Here is a 17236-nt window from a genome sequence, read left to right on the forward strand (position 1 = left end):
GCAATTTTCTAATTAATAATGAAGACCATTTCAATATTCAAAAAGACTACAATGATGTTTGGAGGTGAATATAAATCAATAATGCACTAAATCTTTGTTATGTTAGGTGTGAGGGCAGCATAATACATCCATTATGAATTGCACTATTGATTTCATGCCCTCGGAGTTGATTTATGACAAGTTTTTCGGGCATCGATGTTCCACATCAGTTTATGGACCCGCTGCCTAGCGCAAGTTCATCGCATTTATTATCCAAGACAGACTGACCTGTTGCACAAGCACAAAACTCCAGGAAAGATGCGTCAAGACTAAATAGGAGGAAGAATCAAATCTGAAACCGCACAGTTTTCTTACAATGATGGCTAAACATTTCATGCAAGGAAAGTTGGTCCCAGACCAATATTAAATGGTAAGATTTATCCAGAACGTCTAAATTAGACCTCTGACGTGTTTTTCTTAGAGCAGTCTGTCACCATGACCACAAGTGTGTTGGAGAGTTAAAATGGACTTGGCTCAAGAGCAGGCAACGATCAAAGAGAAGCTTTGTCAAGCAGTTGTTTGAAAAAAGACACATTTAAAAACAACATGGAACAGATGTGCATGTACCCAGCATCTCCTATCACTGCCTGGCCACAGGGCATGATCTAAGAGGGCAAATACAGGTTATGTGTATGTATTTACTCAGGCAAAATCAAACCACTTCAACATTAAATGTTTTGGCACCCCTAGCAGGACTAACACATCATTTGAAGCAAGGCTGAAAATAGAAACAAGTTTTGTGAGGCATGATTTGCCCATGAGCAATCGACAGCATGTAGCACAATAAAATAATAATAACTAAAAGTATATAAATAGATATATTGAAACATGTATTTAATAAAACAAATGTAATATTGTATTATTCTATTCAAGTATGCACAAATGCATTTAAAAAGTACAAAAGTGCAAAAAATTGCATCTTATATTAAATTAAGATTTTTAGGTAAATACATGCATAATTTAAACATTTAATAAAATAAATATATATTCAATACTATCATTAGTGTTATCTAATGGATTGTCCATGCATTTGGAAAGACATTAAATTTCCCTTTTTGTTTTTATAAAAATGAATTAAATTTAAAATAAATATTTAAACCTTTATGAACACAATTGTAACATATTAATAGTTATTAATATTATCGTGTGCAAAAAAATAATAATTCAAAACAAATTCAATTTAAATGTTCACATTAAAAATTGTACCTTACATTTTTGCACCTAATAAATCAAATTCAAAATAAATATTTAAACATTAAATACAACAAATTCACACAAATTATATATGTATGTGTGTGTGTGTGTGTGTGTGTGTGTGTGTGCAGGGCATGCTTTCATCTTGAAAATAACTTAGACTCTGCTCTTGTTGCTCTTTAAGTTACAAGCATGCTTAACTGCTCTCTGTCCCAGAGCTGCATGGACGTCAAACATTTTACATAGTCCTTTTAACTTCAGTCTCGTCTGTTGGCTTCAGTGTCCAGCCGCCCCTGTTATTTATAGGTGGATGTACCTTTTGGGCTTTCTGACGTTAGTTGGGCTTATATATAGCCATGGGAAGGTGGGGAGAGCACACCACTTGTTTTCTAAGCCCTTTTTTTCAGCAAGTGATGAACACATGTTGGTAATGTCAAGGACTTTGGCAGCAGACTTTGTTTGACAGCTAGTCTCTCGCCTTTAGCCAGACCTGACCCAATTAAGGCCAACCCAAAGCTAGCCGTAAGCTTTCGCCACTGGGTTCTGAAGGAATCTTGGACGCTGGAGAAGAATGGCAAATAAATGTGGCCGTTCCTCAGTGTGGCTGTGGACAGATGGGCGAAATATGCGCTGAAGCTTCAGGAGCATGTGAACTCTCTCTTTCTCTCTCTCTCTCTCTCCCACCCTAAATAACATTGACTATATTAGCTCACACTTACGAACCCACAGAAATAGTCTCTGTTTGGATGGGATTAATTAAAACAAAGCCAAGAAAAACACAGCAGTTTCTCACACAGATAACCAACTCTCTTACCGGGGACTGTCCTGGGACCGCTGCCATGTTAGGAAAATGTATTTTAAGTATGCTAAGGCAAGCATCACGATAACTGCAGGGTTAGTGGGTTGTTCTTAATCCCCAATCCCTAAAATTTCAAGTTTTACATTTATTCATTTAGCTTTGCAAATGACAAAACTCATCCCACACTGTGCGGATTGTAGAGAAGAATTGTGATGTTTTCAAAAGCTTTCAAAAGATTACTTTTTAATAAATTTGCAAAGTTGTGATAAATCTGGTTTATGCTTTGTCATTATGGTGAGTGGGACGTAGATTTATGTGCAAAAAAAGTCATTTAAATCAGTTTAACATAATGCAACATAAAAACATGACTTTTTATAGGCACTGTAGGATATCAAACGGTTTGTAAAGAAAATAAATCCATATGAATCGAGCAGTTTAATCTCTTTTGAAGATCCTATGATATTCAGATACAAGCATGTAATCGGCTCAAACATACTTTTGTGACACGCGAGAACAAACCTCACTAGTTCTTCCACGCCAAGCAAGCACGCTTGAGTTTCTGAATGCTGTGAACATTGCTTGCTGATCAATGTTTATATTTGAGCATACATTAAATCTGTTCATCAGTGACTGTGCCCCTTCAAAAGACTTGGATTAAATCGCTCAATTCATATTTTGGGGTGAACTATCCCTTTAAGGGTGTCCCACACACAGCCACTAGATGGCGCTGCTAGTAGTAAGATGTGAAAGTGAAAATGTGAGTGATGTGTAGACAAGTATGGCATTTCACCCATCCAAGTGCACAAACACAGCAGTGAGTAGTGAACACACACACACACACACACACACACACACACACACACACACACACACACTCCCACCGTGAACACACAGGGGTTTGGTGCCTTGCTCAATGGCACATTAGTCATGGTAATGAGGGTAGAATAGAGCACTGGTCACCTACAATCCCTTCTGGTACTGAGAATCGAACCCGCTGCCTTTGGGTTAAAAATCTGACTCTCTAACCATTAGGCCACAACTGCCCCCAATATCCATATCTAGTATTCAAGTGACAGTATCCATACATACAATATATGTATTTTAAATAACATATACACCCTAACATCATTTTTTGTGCATTTTAATTTTGGTGTGATGTCGCTGCACCTGAATAAGGCCCGGGCGCTCAAAGATCCCGGTCGGTGCTGTGGGATCATTCCACTACGAATCGATCTAAAACGTCGATACCACCTGAATAACAACTGCCCGATTGAGGAGCGATTTGTTACCTGTCTTGATTATGAGCAAAGAGAATTTCTCAAGTCCGCAAAATCCATTATCCATTAAATCCTGAAAGTGCTGTCAAGTCCAAAAAAAACCCAATGAAAGAAATTAAACGAATCACCAGGAAGGAATGAGAAATTAGCTCCAGTTTGCAAAATTGTTTCTTAAATGTCCTCATTTGAGAGACTGACAGACATTCCTGTGAGAGAAAGGCAAAGAGAATTAGCTTTCAGTTCTGCTCTGCAATGGGGTCTAAAGGACACACACACACACACACACACACGGAGCACATACATAGGCAAATGCAGACAGATGTATCATTAAACTGCCCATGAAAGCCTGATATGGTGCCTGTATACATTTACAGCGAGAAAAACAAGCTTTTTTAGAATCCTCATTTGATGACTCATATCAAGGCATAGACTGATGCACTTACACCCAAAGTGAGGATTCACACACAGACACGGCACAGGGGACGCATACAGATTCTTTCTCCTCAAATAGAAAGCTGCAATGACTCATTCTCTGCACAGCCTCAACTGCAATGCTCCTCCCTGCCAGCAAACACACACGCTCACATACACATACAGACTGGTGTGTATTTATTCCACCCATTCCACTAAATATTAACACATACAGGTAATGACAGGATCCTCTGGGTTGGAGGACAGCGTCCTGCGGTATTCCAGAGAAATCAATGTTTCGAACAGGTTGGCTAATTCAAAGCGGTGTTAACTGACCCCTGTGCCACTCACTTTTCAGACAACAAACCAGGCTCATTGCAAGTTGAGTTGCAAATGGAAATAGAGGTATAAAAAAAAATTATGGATGAAGAATAGCACAAGCACATACATTTAATGTTTGCAATTATGTCTGGAAAATGCTATTTTTAGAGCATTTGGGCTTGTGCAAATGGATATAAGAATGTGATTGAGCAAATGCTTTCAGTAGAGATTTTATGACATTTGTGGATGTACACATTTTACGATGTTTATCCACAAAAAAACATACTTTTCATAGAACTCAAGGGTTTCCACACACGATGCACTCTTTTACAGATATGACCAGGGCTGGGGAGCAAGAAAATACATGTAATGGCGTTACGTATTTAAAATACAAAATATGAGTAACTATATTTCGTTATAATTACATTTTAAATAAGGGGTAATCAGATTACAGTTACATCTGAAAAGTATTTTAGATTACCAGTGATTACTTTTATTTTGATGTCATTTATTCATTTAATATTTAAGTAAACAGTTTGGGGATTTCAACCAATACCGCGACTGATTTTCCGTAAAAAAAATAAAAATAAAATAAAATACAAGCAGCTGTTCATTTAGCAACTCCTAGTGCATACGTGCTCATAATCATGACACAAACATTCTTCTAGAATTTACACTTTGTATTCAGTTAACAGATTCATACGAATCATACATGAAATCAAAGTTTATAAAGTCAGACAATAGCTTTATGTGCTTTACAGATGAACTTAAAGTCTTTATTCATTCGAAATGTTCAACAATAGATCATCTTTGGCTCGGTAATGCAAGTTCATGATTTGATTCGTGAACAGATGATTCTTTTGAGTCAATCTTTTAAAAAAAATTGTAAAAAATTTTGTTTAACGAAACCAGTGTGGAAACCAATGGTTCACAAACTGGATAGATTTGAGGTAGAAGGGCTACCAGGTATTTTGAAATTTTGGGAGCCCTGAGGTGTGTTTCCCAAAAATACCCAAAAACTATCATGTCGTTCCAAACCCGTGTGACCACCGTTTATCTTCGGAACACAGTTTAAGATATTTTAGATTTAGTTCGAGAGCTCTCAGTCCCTCCATTGAAGCTGTGTGTACGGTATACTGTCCATGTCCAGAAAGGTGAGAAAAACATCATCAAAGTAGTCCATGTGACATCAGAGGGTCTGTTAGAATTTGTTGAAGCATCGAAAATACATTTTGGTCCAAAAATAGCAAAAACTACGACTTTATTCAGCATTGTCTTCTCTTCAATGTCTGTTGTGAGTGCAATAGCGTCAATGCAGCGTCGTGAACGCGCTCACAACAGACCCGGAAGAGAAGACAATGTTGAATAAAGTAAAAAAATATATATTTTTGGACCAAAATGTATTTTCAATGCTTCAACAAATTTTAACAGACCCTCTGATGTCACATGGACTACTTCCATGATGTTTTTATTACCTTTCTGGACAAGGACAGTATTCGTCCATCCCAGGCAACTCACTCCAGCCCACCGCCTCGAGCGTCCACGGCGGCAGTGTAACAATATAAAACTTCACAATTACAGGAAGAGGAAGCGGGAACCTTCGGACATCCAAACGAAAGCTTTAATAACCAAATAAACACAAAACAGCGCCTCACGGACGACTGCCACGCACAAACAAAACCAAAACACAAAATAAAGCCCAGGCCGGTCCTCTCTCGTCCTTCACTGTCGTCGCTCCTCTTTTGTATCCTTCCGATCTCCTCTGTGGGACCCGAGACTGGTGAGTGGAGCAGGTGTCGCTCATTTCCAATCACTCCACCGGCCTTGCTCTGTTCCCACGGCTCTCGGCCCCGCCCCACTCATCACAACAATGTTTACTTTTTTTTTTCACGTTTGTAGGTGTCCAGGTACAGAAACTGAATACTCAAATAAACAGCATTTCTTAGTGTGTATAAATGAAATATAGATTATTTCTTGTTAAAACTTCCCATTTCATTTCTGGGATTAACATTAAGGACACTGACAGCAGCTAGTAAATTAGGCACGGTCACTTTAAGAGATAATACATCCAATATGGTACACATTAAATTTTTTTGCAACTATTTACTTTCACTTAAGACATAACCGACCATTTTTTCTAGGATACTTTTGAGGTGACAATTTTGTATGTATTTGTCATTTCAAGAGCAAGTAGAGACAAAACTCAGTTCAGTGTTTAATGGCTGTAGATGCACGGGTGCTGAATTAAGCTTTTCATGTCATGTTGTGCTTGTACGTTTAAACTTGCGAGGTGCATTAGTTCGTTCAGACACGGGAGAAAGCGAAGAAGAGCTCAGTTTGGTGTGATACATCATTGCATTGCTATAACATTGAAATTTTGATATGACACTTTACTCATGTAAAAATTTATACTGGTATTTTCATGGATGGTATGATATAGCACGCCCCTAAAACCAAACATATGGGGTCAGGGAGAAGCAGTTAATTTGCATTTAAAGATACATGCACGAAAAAAGCGCATTTCTGCTTCCACTCAAAATATGGATTTTCTAAATTATATAATAAATTATCTGTGGGGTATTAAAACCTCGCAGACAGATTCTGGGGACAACTGAGACTTTTATTACATCTTGTAAAAAAGGAATCATTAAACCAGAATCTGTTAAATTAAATGTAATAACATTTAATGTAATAAAAATCTTAATAGAAAATAATATTTAAAAATTATATAGAATTATTTTATACAATATAAATCTGTGCAAACAAAAAGTGTGATTTAATTAAATAAATAAATAATATAATAATAATAATAATATCTAACCATAATAATTTTGATAACTAAAGCAAAAAATGTATAAATAATAATAATCACAATCATATTTGCCAAAATAAATTGCAATATGATGTTTTGGGCAAACGGTACCATCCTACACATTAAAACAAAAGTAAGGAAGCTGACATCAAGAGCATTTTCTCATTAAATAAATGCTAGTACATTAATTTATAAATGATTTTGCGATATAGATAACTGCTAAGCCAAACTTAAGAAAGAATTTATTAAATATTCAAGGGGGATAAAAATAAAGCAAGCAGCATGTTCTCCTGTCACTCCACAGCATCTCTGAATGTGCTTGCACAACCCTTTGTGTTACAATGATAGCTTCGTCAAAGACACCTGTATTATATCAAAAACTACTGATTTACTTCAGCAAGACATGGACATGCTGTGAAGTTCAAAAAGAACGTACAAAAAAACACCTTAAAGACACATAACCCCAAAAAAATGAACACAAAGCCAGAGTGCAAAACGTTTGACACGTGTGTCCTTGAACTTGCCTGTTGCAAAGCATGGAGCCCATTACAGGGGCTTCTGCAGATGAAATGACCTTTCATTGGAGGAACAGAACTGTACGACATGTCCCCAATAGAACAAAAGACCTCGCTGCATGGCTGAATGGATTGAAACTTGTTTTTCCTTGATGGGCCTGCATATTCTGGATCACATGCAGCTCCAGGCTTACTGGACATCATCACAGACAAGCAAAGCGAGGTCCTCTGATACTGCATAACATCAACATGATGATAGCTGATTATTTGGAGCACTTTGCTAAACTATGACAGAGAGCTCCATAATCAAGCAATATGCCAAAAGAGGTGGAACATTACAGAGATTTTACTATAATTTAAGGGGTGTCATAAAACCCTACATTAAGTTTTTATAAAATAACAGCAATAATAAAATAATTCAAGTAAGAATGCACTGATTCTGGAACATATAATTATTCTTATTTATATGCTAGTAAAGCTGCTATGCTATTTTGTTAAAATTAAATATTAATATCTGAAATATTTTTAGATCCTACACATACATTTTATATACATCATGTTATTATAATGTACAAAGAATGGAAATTCCTTTAGTCGTTTGCTTAATTTACATTTAACAGTGTCAACTTTGTATTGAATTACTAGTGTTAACCAATATTAGCCGAGAACTTATATGGCACTGATATATTTTGCATTCCTAGATACAAGACTGTCAGCAATGTACCATAAATACCTGAATGTATGTCTGTCACAAATCTTTCAACTATTTGTCTTATAAACTATTTTTATTACAACTAAAAATAATCAAAACTATTCTTCCCATTCTTTAACCTAACCATATCGTAAACAGCTCATAATTATTTTTTATTTGACACTGCAGACCACACCTTTTCATATTTGCCATGGTGTGCATCTCATGTTCACCTCACAATAGCCATTAAATCAAGTACAATCATTAAATCAAAGTCTAATTGAAAAAGTAAGGTAATACAATTCAATTTAATTAAATAGTAATTTTATTATTAGAATATAATGTATTTAAAAAAATAAATCAATAAAATACAGAAATTATCAAATATAAGACGATAATATAATATAACAATATAACATAACAATATAATATAATATAATATAATATAATATAATATAATATAATATAATATAATATAATATAATATAATATGAATAGGGGTGTAACTGTACACATTAGTGTTCGACCGATATATCGACCGATATTTGGCATTTTTCAAATATCGGCATTGGCCGATAAGTTTTTATGTTTGGCCTATGCATTGGTGGGAAATGATTGTGTTACAAGTAATCAAAGACAGGAGCTCAATTCACAAATTGTTTTAACTTGCAATCACAGCGCTAAAATCAAACTCTAAAAAAATTCGGCTCATTATGCCACTGACTGTCGTTCACAGTGGTTTTCAAAAGTAATAGCACTTCTAAAAAATATTAAGTAACACTACTCAATGTGTTAAAAAAGACCATCTAGAGAATACGAAATGACTCCTAGCTAGCTGAATAGATAGACCAGGTTCTTGCATCAATGTTAGCCACAGAATCACAACACTCCATCTGCTGTTATATGTTAAGAGCACCTTCCTGAGCTGGTTTTATTGGAGCTGTACACTCTATAAAATGTCAATCACATCGGCAATCACAAAGAAAGCACACGTCAAAGAACCAATGAGTTTGCATCACAGCGAGCAAATGGGCCAATCAGCGAAGAGTCCTCGGGCAGTGTTGATGTGGAGTGGGGCACAGCGTAGAAGGTTGCCACGGCATCCACTGACATTCAAAGACGTCATAAGGGGGACAGAGGGTTAATAGAGTTTGTTACCGGTTCTAATTTTAAACGCCAGAGAGTCAGAGAGAGGCAAGCGAGGAGCGCTGGGGAGGAGAGAGCGGGGGCGAGCAAAGAGCCCAAGTGAAGGTATGAATTAAAGGAGCATTAAGAGGGGGCTGAAGGGAAAAGAAAGGGGCGAGGATGAGAAGAAAGCTGCAAAGTACGCCAACAGATGTAGGAAGAGGGACAAAATCCACAGGTTTTGTTTGCCTGAGCAACAAGTCAAGAAACAAACTTCACCTGAGACGAGACAATTATATGCAATTACACACACAATCATAACAACGGGTTACTCGGCCGCTGAAAGACCAAAAATCTTCTTCGAAATGTGATCAGTAATTGCTACAGCTGTGAGTCACGTTGCACTACTACTACTATAACAACAAGCGCATTTAAATAAAGCTACGCTAATCACTTGTTTTCCTAACACAACGCTAATACATGTACATCCAAATGATGCCTTGTCACCAGTTACAGTGCAGATTTTAAAATATGACCACATTTTATGGACTAAAATAATGCTCACAGTTTTAATTTAATTAAGGGTTTAAGATGCTTAAAAAAGTTTCATACAGTGAGGACTAAAGCTATATATCACAGCTGCAAAACAATTTGCAATAAACCATTAATTCCAGGTAAATTGGTAAATTGTGGTTTTTATCAAAACAATGCAGAGAGATTAGCATCCTATCATCTAAATTTGTTTCCATTACAGTTTATGGGCTTGTTTTTTCCAATCAATCAATAAGAATAAGAAGCCAAAATGTAAAAATGTGTGACTGTACAGCCGACTTATGTTAGTTCTGAAAACAGAAAAATTAAAAAATAAAAGCAAAAAATATACACTGAGCTATCCAAATCAATCAATCAGTCAATCAAATAAACTATCCTCACAGGTCAGGTAAGGAAAAAGCACTAAAGTTGCGGAACAAAATGCAACCAAATTGTGCTTGAACAGATTTATCCTCATCTTTATACTCCAGTCAATCCAGGGAAACAACAACACTTCACGAGCACAGCACTATCAAAATCAGAAAATGCAAACGTTCACATACCGCAGCTCTTCTTTGTAGGCCCGGATTGATTCTGAAGACTTTTGGGCTGATTCTTGAGTTAAAGCTGTACAATTTAGCAGGATGGAACTGAGACTGGAATATACCACACAAACTAAACAAATGTAAAACACTAGGCATCATACACTTGCTGTCTTTGTAAATGGTTACAGAGAAAAAGGACTGAGGATCACACACTACCAGACTTTCAAACACAACAATCTCACATACGCCACTTTTCTAAGAGACGCATGCCAAATGGTAAAGAATATTTTCTTCAACTGCCTTAAAATATCAAACACGTTTGATATCCTCAGACTGGACATCAAAATCAGAAGCATAAAAAAATAACAGTATATGTGGCCATCATACACTACAAAATCTGCAGACTGGCTCTGACTTTCAGCATCTAGTGCTGCCTCCTGCAGACTGGGCAAGAGTCACATTCCAGCCTTTAAACATGCTAAACACCTGGAAGTTTTATCAAATGAGACAAAAATCCATTAGCAAACATCGACACGAATGAGTTAAATCTCTTACCGGGTGTGTTTGGTGAATTCATGGATGACGCCATGCGTCTTCTCTGCCTCTGAAATTCTCTAAGTAGCAGGAAAAGATGCTTTCTGGATAAACCTCAATGTGTAAACTCAGGTTCGTCTGGTTTCCGAGGCAAGCTAAAGAAGCTCTAAAGGGGGTCCTCGGCGTCAGCCATGACTTTAGACCTCACGAGGAGGGCTGTGATGGCTGGCTGAGCACCCTCACTGCAAGAGACACAAACACATTGAAGTTAATGGGTCTGAGAAGGTTTGCAATGCAGGATTCCGTAGAATGAGGCTGTGTTCTGTCTGCAAAGCAAAAATCATTTAAATAATAACATAAACTAAAGCAAAACAGCTCATTTGTTTTTCAAAGAGAGAATAAAGTCCCCTAGCTGGCTATTAACAGGGCTTGTAAGAGTCATTAATGCCTGTGTCAGAATGTTGCGCTCGTAACAGGGTCGGATGTGCCGCTTTCAAAACAGATCCTGAGGATGTTAATGGATGACTCACCCTGCCTCTAAGTCAGTGGAGACGCACTACAATACCCACGCTGCCTAGCAGCGACTGGATATGCAGCAGGGTAGCACATTACCCACGCTGCCTCATCATTCGACCATGAGCCCTGCCCCAAGCAAAGAAGAGAAAGGTTCTGGACCGTCTAGTTTTAGTGATTATTAAAAACACTGGCCCACACTTCCTAAGCCTTAGGTCTGTTAAGCATTCAAGTAGATAATATTATGCACCGAAAAGCATTCGGGTTTGGGGATTTTAACATTCTTAAACATATTTGTATGCAAATCAACACGTATATATATATATATATATATATATATATATATATATATATATATATATATATATATATATATATATATATATATATATATATATATATATATATATATATAAATGTTTCTGTGCACACATCTGCAAGACACTTTTAAACAATATTCAAAGACTTAAAAAAAATAATTTTGTATTTTATTGTATTTATTTATTTAATGAAGCTGCAATAAATCGTTGTTAAAATTAGCAGCTCACCAAGCTTGGAGTTGCCTTGTCTTGTCTGCACTGGGACAGTAGCCTCTCCTGCTGGCTGAATCATGCAAATACTGTCTGTCCTCCAGCAGTGTAATTTGCATATTTCCTTTGGTATGGAATAGTTAATGCAATCAATCACTTCTCTTTAATTATTGAGTGGTCAACAGTATTCTAAGTATGTATAGAGTTCCTACTTAAATTAATCATTATCTGTATGAACGCGTGTGTGTTATCATCTCAGATCCAATAAACCGTAATGAGTGACTTATAAATGTGAGAAATATTTGTGCAGTTTTGCTTTAACGCACTTACAAGGTAATTTTAAGTTGGGTTTCTTTTGTGTAATGTTTCGACTGCTAAATCTCAAACTGCAAATCCCCAAGTTATGAGTCTCAAAGAATATGGCTTAACATAATGGAGGTCTACATGAGTGTTCCTTAGAAGTGTGTTTGTGAAGTTTCACAACCTGCATACATTTCTGATGTCTGACAAATCAGGTCGTGAAAGATGTAATGGAATGGACACTTAACGCAAAAAAAATGAGCTAAAATATCAAAATGTAAATGATGAATTACTGTATGCATAATAAACAACAGAACTGCACAAAAACAAATATATATATATTTATGAATTTATAAATTGATTATTGATTTCATTTAGAATTTTACAAATGACTTCAAATAACCACAGGTTAACAGTACATCCCTTTATATATATTTATATATATATATATATATATAAAACACAACATTTAAATGTTCAGTAGTATAGTATGAAAATTGCATATTCATTTTGAGATTTGCTAATGATGACAGTGAATAGTGTTAAATTATTGCATTTATTGTTTTATTGTAAATTAGTGTATTTAAAGATTAACTGAGCATTAGATAAAGACAAGGGTAAAAACAGGGAACATGACATGCACAATTAAATATCAACAACTACACATAAATGTATAGAAACAGCAGTAAAATATGATAAAATCGCTGAAAAAGTTTGCTGTCTTTGCCCCAAAATAAGGTTTAAAATGCCTTTTTCCCACAGGTTATACTTTTACTACACATGCGCAAGGCTTCACAACACCAACTTCATTTACGTCTCTATCCATAATGCTGGTGTCTTTTACTTAGAATGTAAGGTATATTTCTGGTCGATATAAAATGCTATAACAGGTTGTCTGTTGCCTTGATGTTGTTATCACCCTCTTCTATGTGGATTCCATCTGATCTTGCACACACCACAACTCGCTGTCGCCAAATCGTCTCCGCAGTCGCGAAACCTCAGCTGTGCACATACATCAGTGGAAGCAGACGATAGGCTTAAATGTTTCCCGGCTTGACTGTTAAAAGCAGATGATTGGCTTTCCAGCAGGAGGGGTGGAACATGTGCATATAACCGCCATCTTTGCCGTTACGGGTTTTCCTTATATAGTTGCATGGAGGATTCAGGAAGTGGCATGTCTCTTATAAATTGTCTCTGGAGAGATTAATACTTAAAAAAAAAAACAGCAATCATAAACTAACAACATCAAACATTTAACTAACAACCACCCTAAAAACGCATAGAAATGCAATAAAAACCACTCAGGACACAGTACTAATAAATGGCATGCACAACTCACATTTTCGAATAAAACCAGAGAAATTAAGTTCAAAAAGATTCATTCCAGAAAGTTTGCATCTGAAAATAAATCTATGGACCTACAGAATGGATTGTTTCTCACATCATCACTGAAAGACTTGTTCGTGACTTTCTTTGGCCACAGCCAGCTCTGACATGTCCCAGGGCCTTGTGGGGCATTATGCTGGTACAGTTCCTAGAAATCCCTGTTTTGACTAAGGAGCAGGCTGAAGCTGGTCTCTAAACTAAAGCTCTGGCTGTGATTTAATAGAAGAGCTGAAAGCTCCTCCTGCCCAAATCTTTGTCACTCCTCTCCCTCTCCACTCTCGTGCAAGCGGTCAGGCTTGCTGCCAGAGCACTGATCAGAGTTTAATGGTCTTGGATGGATGGGACATTTGAGGAGAGTTTAACACTGGCTGGCTTGTCAATACTCCCGCTTGAGAGAATCATCCTTCCTGAGGTACTTAGCTCTCTTTGTCTGAGGCTGAGAATATGAGAAGGCACCAGTCACTCAACGAGGATGTGAATACCGTGGGGGTGTAGATGTGTTGATTAGCGCACACTAGCGTCCGCGATTGATGTTAAAGCCTCACGCATCACTCTGAATGAGGGTTTCCAGACCATCCAGGTCCACACGTCTTCAAAATGTTTGTTGTCTAGTTTGTTCTTGCTTCTTGAGGCCTTAGTATCTCACTAGAGATGATTCATACAAATTTCCAGATTTGATTCAGATTTATTTATTTATATTTCAGTTATGTCGGTTTCGCTCATATATGAAATCAATTCTCTCTCAGTTTTATCTCAGTAAATGTTTCAGACCGATTCAAACCAGTAAGTGTCTTTTAGAGCTATTTATTAAAATAACTCATAAGAGTCAATCATGTCAGGATTCAGGCTACACTGTTTTTGATTTAAAAAAAAAAGAATTGGCCCATTGAAGTAAAATACGAGTTAAATTAAATAAAAACAAAAATAAATTCTCTCCGAATTTAACCTCAGTAAATGTTTTGGACTGATTCAAACCAGTAGCGTGTTTTGGAACTTTTCATTAACGGGGTCATCGGACGCTAATTTCACTTTTACATGTTGTTTGAACATAAATGTGTGTTGGCAGTGAGTGTACACATCTTCCCTATAATGCTATAAATCCACACAGTGTTTTTTATTTAATCCCTGAAAATAATATCCGTTCTTAGCTTCTTGACTGATTGACGTCACACAGACGAAGGCCATGATAGTTGATTGACAGTTCTGTCTTACCTTAGACCTGCCCGGTGTGAGCTGTCGCAGTCCGACTGCCATTGTTACTCCTGACATCTGAGCCACTGAAGACGCAGTGGATTACTTTTATTTGTGAAGGGAATGTGCTCCCAATTTACCTAAATGTGTCTGTGTTTTCGCAAATCATTTGTGATCCAGCTTCACCTCCAGAAGAAGTGAGCATTAAGGGTTTTTAATGAATCTTTGCAATCGCTGTTCCTAATAACGTGCTAGTTAGCAAGTTTTGCTGCTAAAGTACACAGTCTCTCAGAGCACAGTTCGTCACCCCACAGAAGAGAGGGGCGGGGTCAGCAAAGCTCATTAACATTTAAAGCAACATACAAAAAAAACAGGTTGATTTTGGCAGAGCTGTTAGAAACCAGGTAAAATGTTTTTTTTTTTTTACTCTACGATTGAAAATTTTAAAACAAAGTATGTTACAGACTTTTCATTAAGACCCTAAAGAATCATATCAACTTGTGGAAAATGGGCATCCGATGACCCCTTTAAAAGAACCAATCGAAGAATCATAAGCCTTAATCATTTCAGGATCATTTCATAAACTGGCTCACAGAGGTGAAATGAAAGTAAATAAAACCAAGTAAAATAAATTAGAAATTGCTATGTGACCCAAAACATTAATTTAAAATTATACAACCTTCTAAATCGACAATTTACATCCTCATTTTCATGCAGTTCATATAAAGCATCTACTCTGACTATGTTTTTTTTTATGGTTTATTTTCTAACTCACAAAAACCATAAAGAGCTGCTGCAGAAAGCGGTCACAGAAATTTGCTTTATGCTAAAGACTAAAATAGTACAACAGATTTACCATGCTGCTGCACTCCCCATCACCTCCTGGGACGCACGTACAGACACGGCGGGGAATAAGCGGACCATTCGATTGCAGGCCAATGGGTGAGCTGTTCCACAAGAATCAGGTGAGCGCTGCCTGGTGACCCAAAAAGAGACCCAAGGAGACAGCAGAGACAAAAGCCCTTGCGTCATTCCCCTGAGATGAGATCAAGAGGTTTGTTTGACTTGATTTTAAAGGAGACCCTTCAGATTCAAAGCTGAGAGCCGGGGTAAACACTCATTCAACCAAATACAGATAATCAAGAGATGTGTCGTCAAGCAACAAGCAATATGTCATGCAGTTGCATCAAACAATGGTAAAAATATCATTCAATGTAAATTGTTATAATCGTATTTAATAAATCACAATTACAATTTCAAGGGAATAATGGACAATTATGACTTTTGTCATAATAGTGCAGCCCTAACCTTTAGTAGCAGGTGCACGTAGCCAGGTAAGGTTACAGAGTCCTTGCCACTGTAGAGTGGTCAAACCGAAAGCCGAAATTGGTAATTAGCATTGAGCATGTTAGGTATGGCAGCCACCCAAGAGAGTGGTGGTGTCTTCCATCAGACCTCTTGAGTCTCTGCCCGCTGTGCTCCAGGATCAGCTCACTATCCCTTTAGCAATGGCTGCCTAACCCACCGGGCATTTCAGATGTGTTGATAATAATTAAAAAAACACTGAAATATGTTGACACCCTTGCAAAGGGGCTCCCTTTCTAAAATATGAATGCAGCTATATTACACGTATTAAGGCCCGTAATACTGTGTAATAAACGTGTAAGTATTATCTGGGAAATATAAATATTAACTTTGAATTAAGGCAAGCCACCACAGGTAAAACCACCGTTTTTTCATGCACTGGTAAATTTGAAGATTTTGAATTTTTTTTATTTGGCTTTCACATTTTTTCTTTCTTTTTTTCTTTTCTTCCTAGATTAGTGGAAAGAAAACGTAAAATGGACTTTTAAGTATTTATTTTAATACACTATCTATTTGTATCTGTAAATATCAGTCAGATATCATCTTTTTCTTTTAGTTCCACCAGTACTGATGAATGATCTCTTGACATACAGTACTGTCCAATTTGTCAATATTAGCACTTACATAATAAAATAATTAATAAATACATAAATTCTTAATATTTAAATATATATACAAATAATAATTCTCAAATAAAATAAATCAACTTCCGCAGACTGAATTAATCCAGCACATACCAGAATGCAAATAAACCCACACAGCATAACAACATTTCACTCCCTCTTAACATGCTGAATCTCTCACTCTCTTGCTGTCATTTCAATCACGATTCAGAAGTGCTGCTCTGATTCACTGCAATGCATCCTATCATAATGTAGTTACCACTATTGTGCCGTTAAGAGTCATGGTATAGCCTACTTACTGCAATTTCAAGCGAACACTCTGAAACACACCTTACACACATTAGTCACTATTACTCACCGCTTACATGGCACTTTACTCAATTGTTTTTGAACCTGTAATGTCCAGAGCAATAACAAAAATCACCACTCAAATGCACAAATGCATCTTGTGGACGAGGAAATGGATTTCTCAGAAGGAATCTGGCTTTATGCCCTCCACAATTGGCAATATTGTGCAGTTAAGGGTCAAAAACC

At 36.8% G+C, this 17236-nt stretch overlaps 1 protein-coding gene across 3 annotated transcripts in view; it reads right to left on the bottom strand.

The window, feature by feature from the left end:
* Positions 1 to 17236, bottom strand: part of LOC127946556 (histone deacetylase 5) — a 70674-nt gene that overhangs the window by 48773 nt on the left and 4665 nt on the right. For 2 of the 3 annotated variants that reach the window (XM_052543243.1, XM_052543236.1), the window contains exon 2: positions 10816 to 11036. The exons of the other annotated variant lie outside the window; for it this stretch is intronic. In XM_052543243.1, coding sequence (XP_052399203.1) covers positions 10816 to 10849 — 34 coding nt within the window. In that variant the 5' untranslated portion in view covers positions 10850 to 11036. The remainder of the gene's footprint in view (positions 1 to 10815; positions 11037 to 17236) is intronic. 3 annotated transcript variants of the gene reach the window in all.

Source organism: Carassius gibelio, chromosome A3 (genome assembly GCF_023724105.1).
Source record: "Carassius gibelio isolate Cgi1373 ecotype wild population from Czech Republic chromosome A3, carGib1.2-hapl.c, whole genome shotgun sequence".
In the NCBI taxonomy this organism is placed as follows: Eukaryota; Metazoa; Chordata; class Actinopteri; order Cypriniformes; family Cyprinidae; genus Carassius; species Carassius gibelio.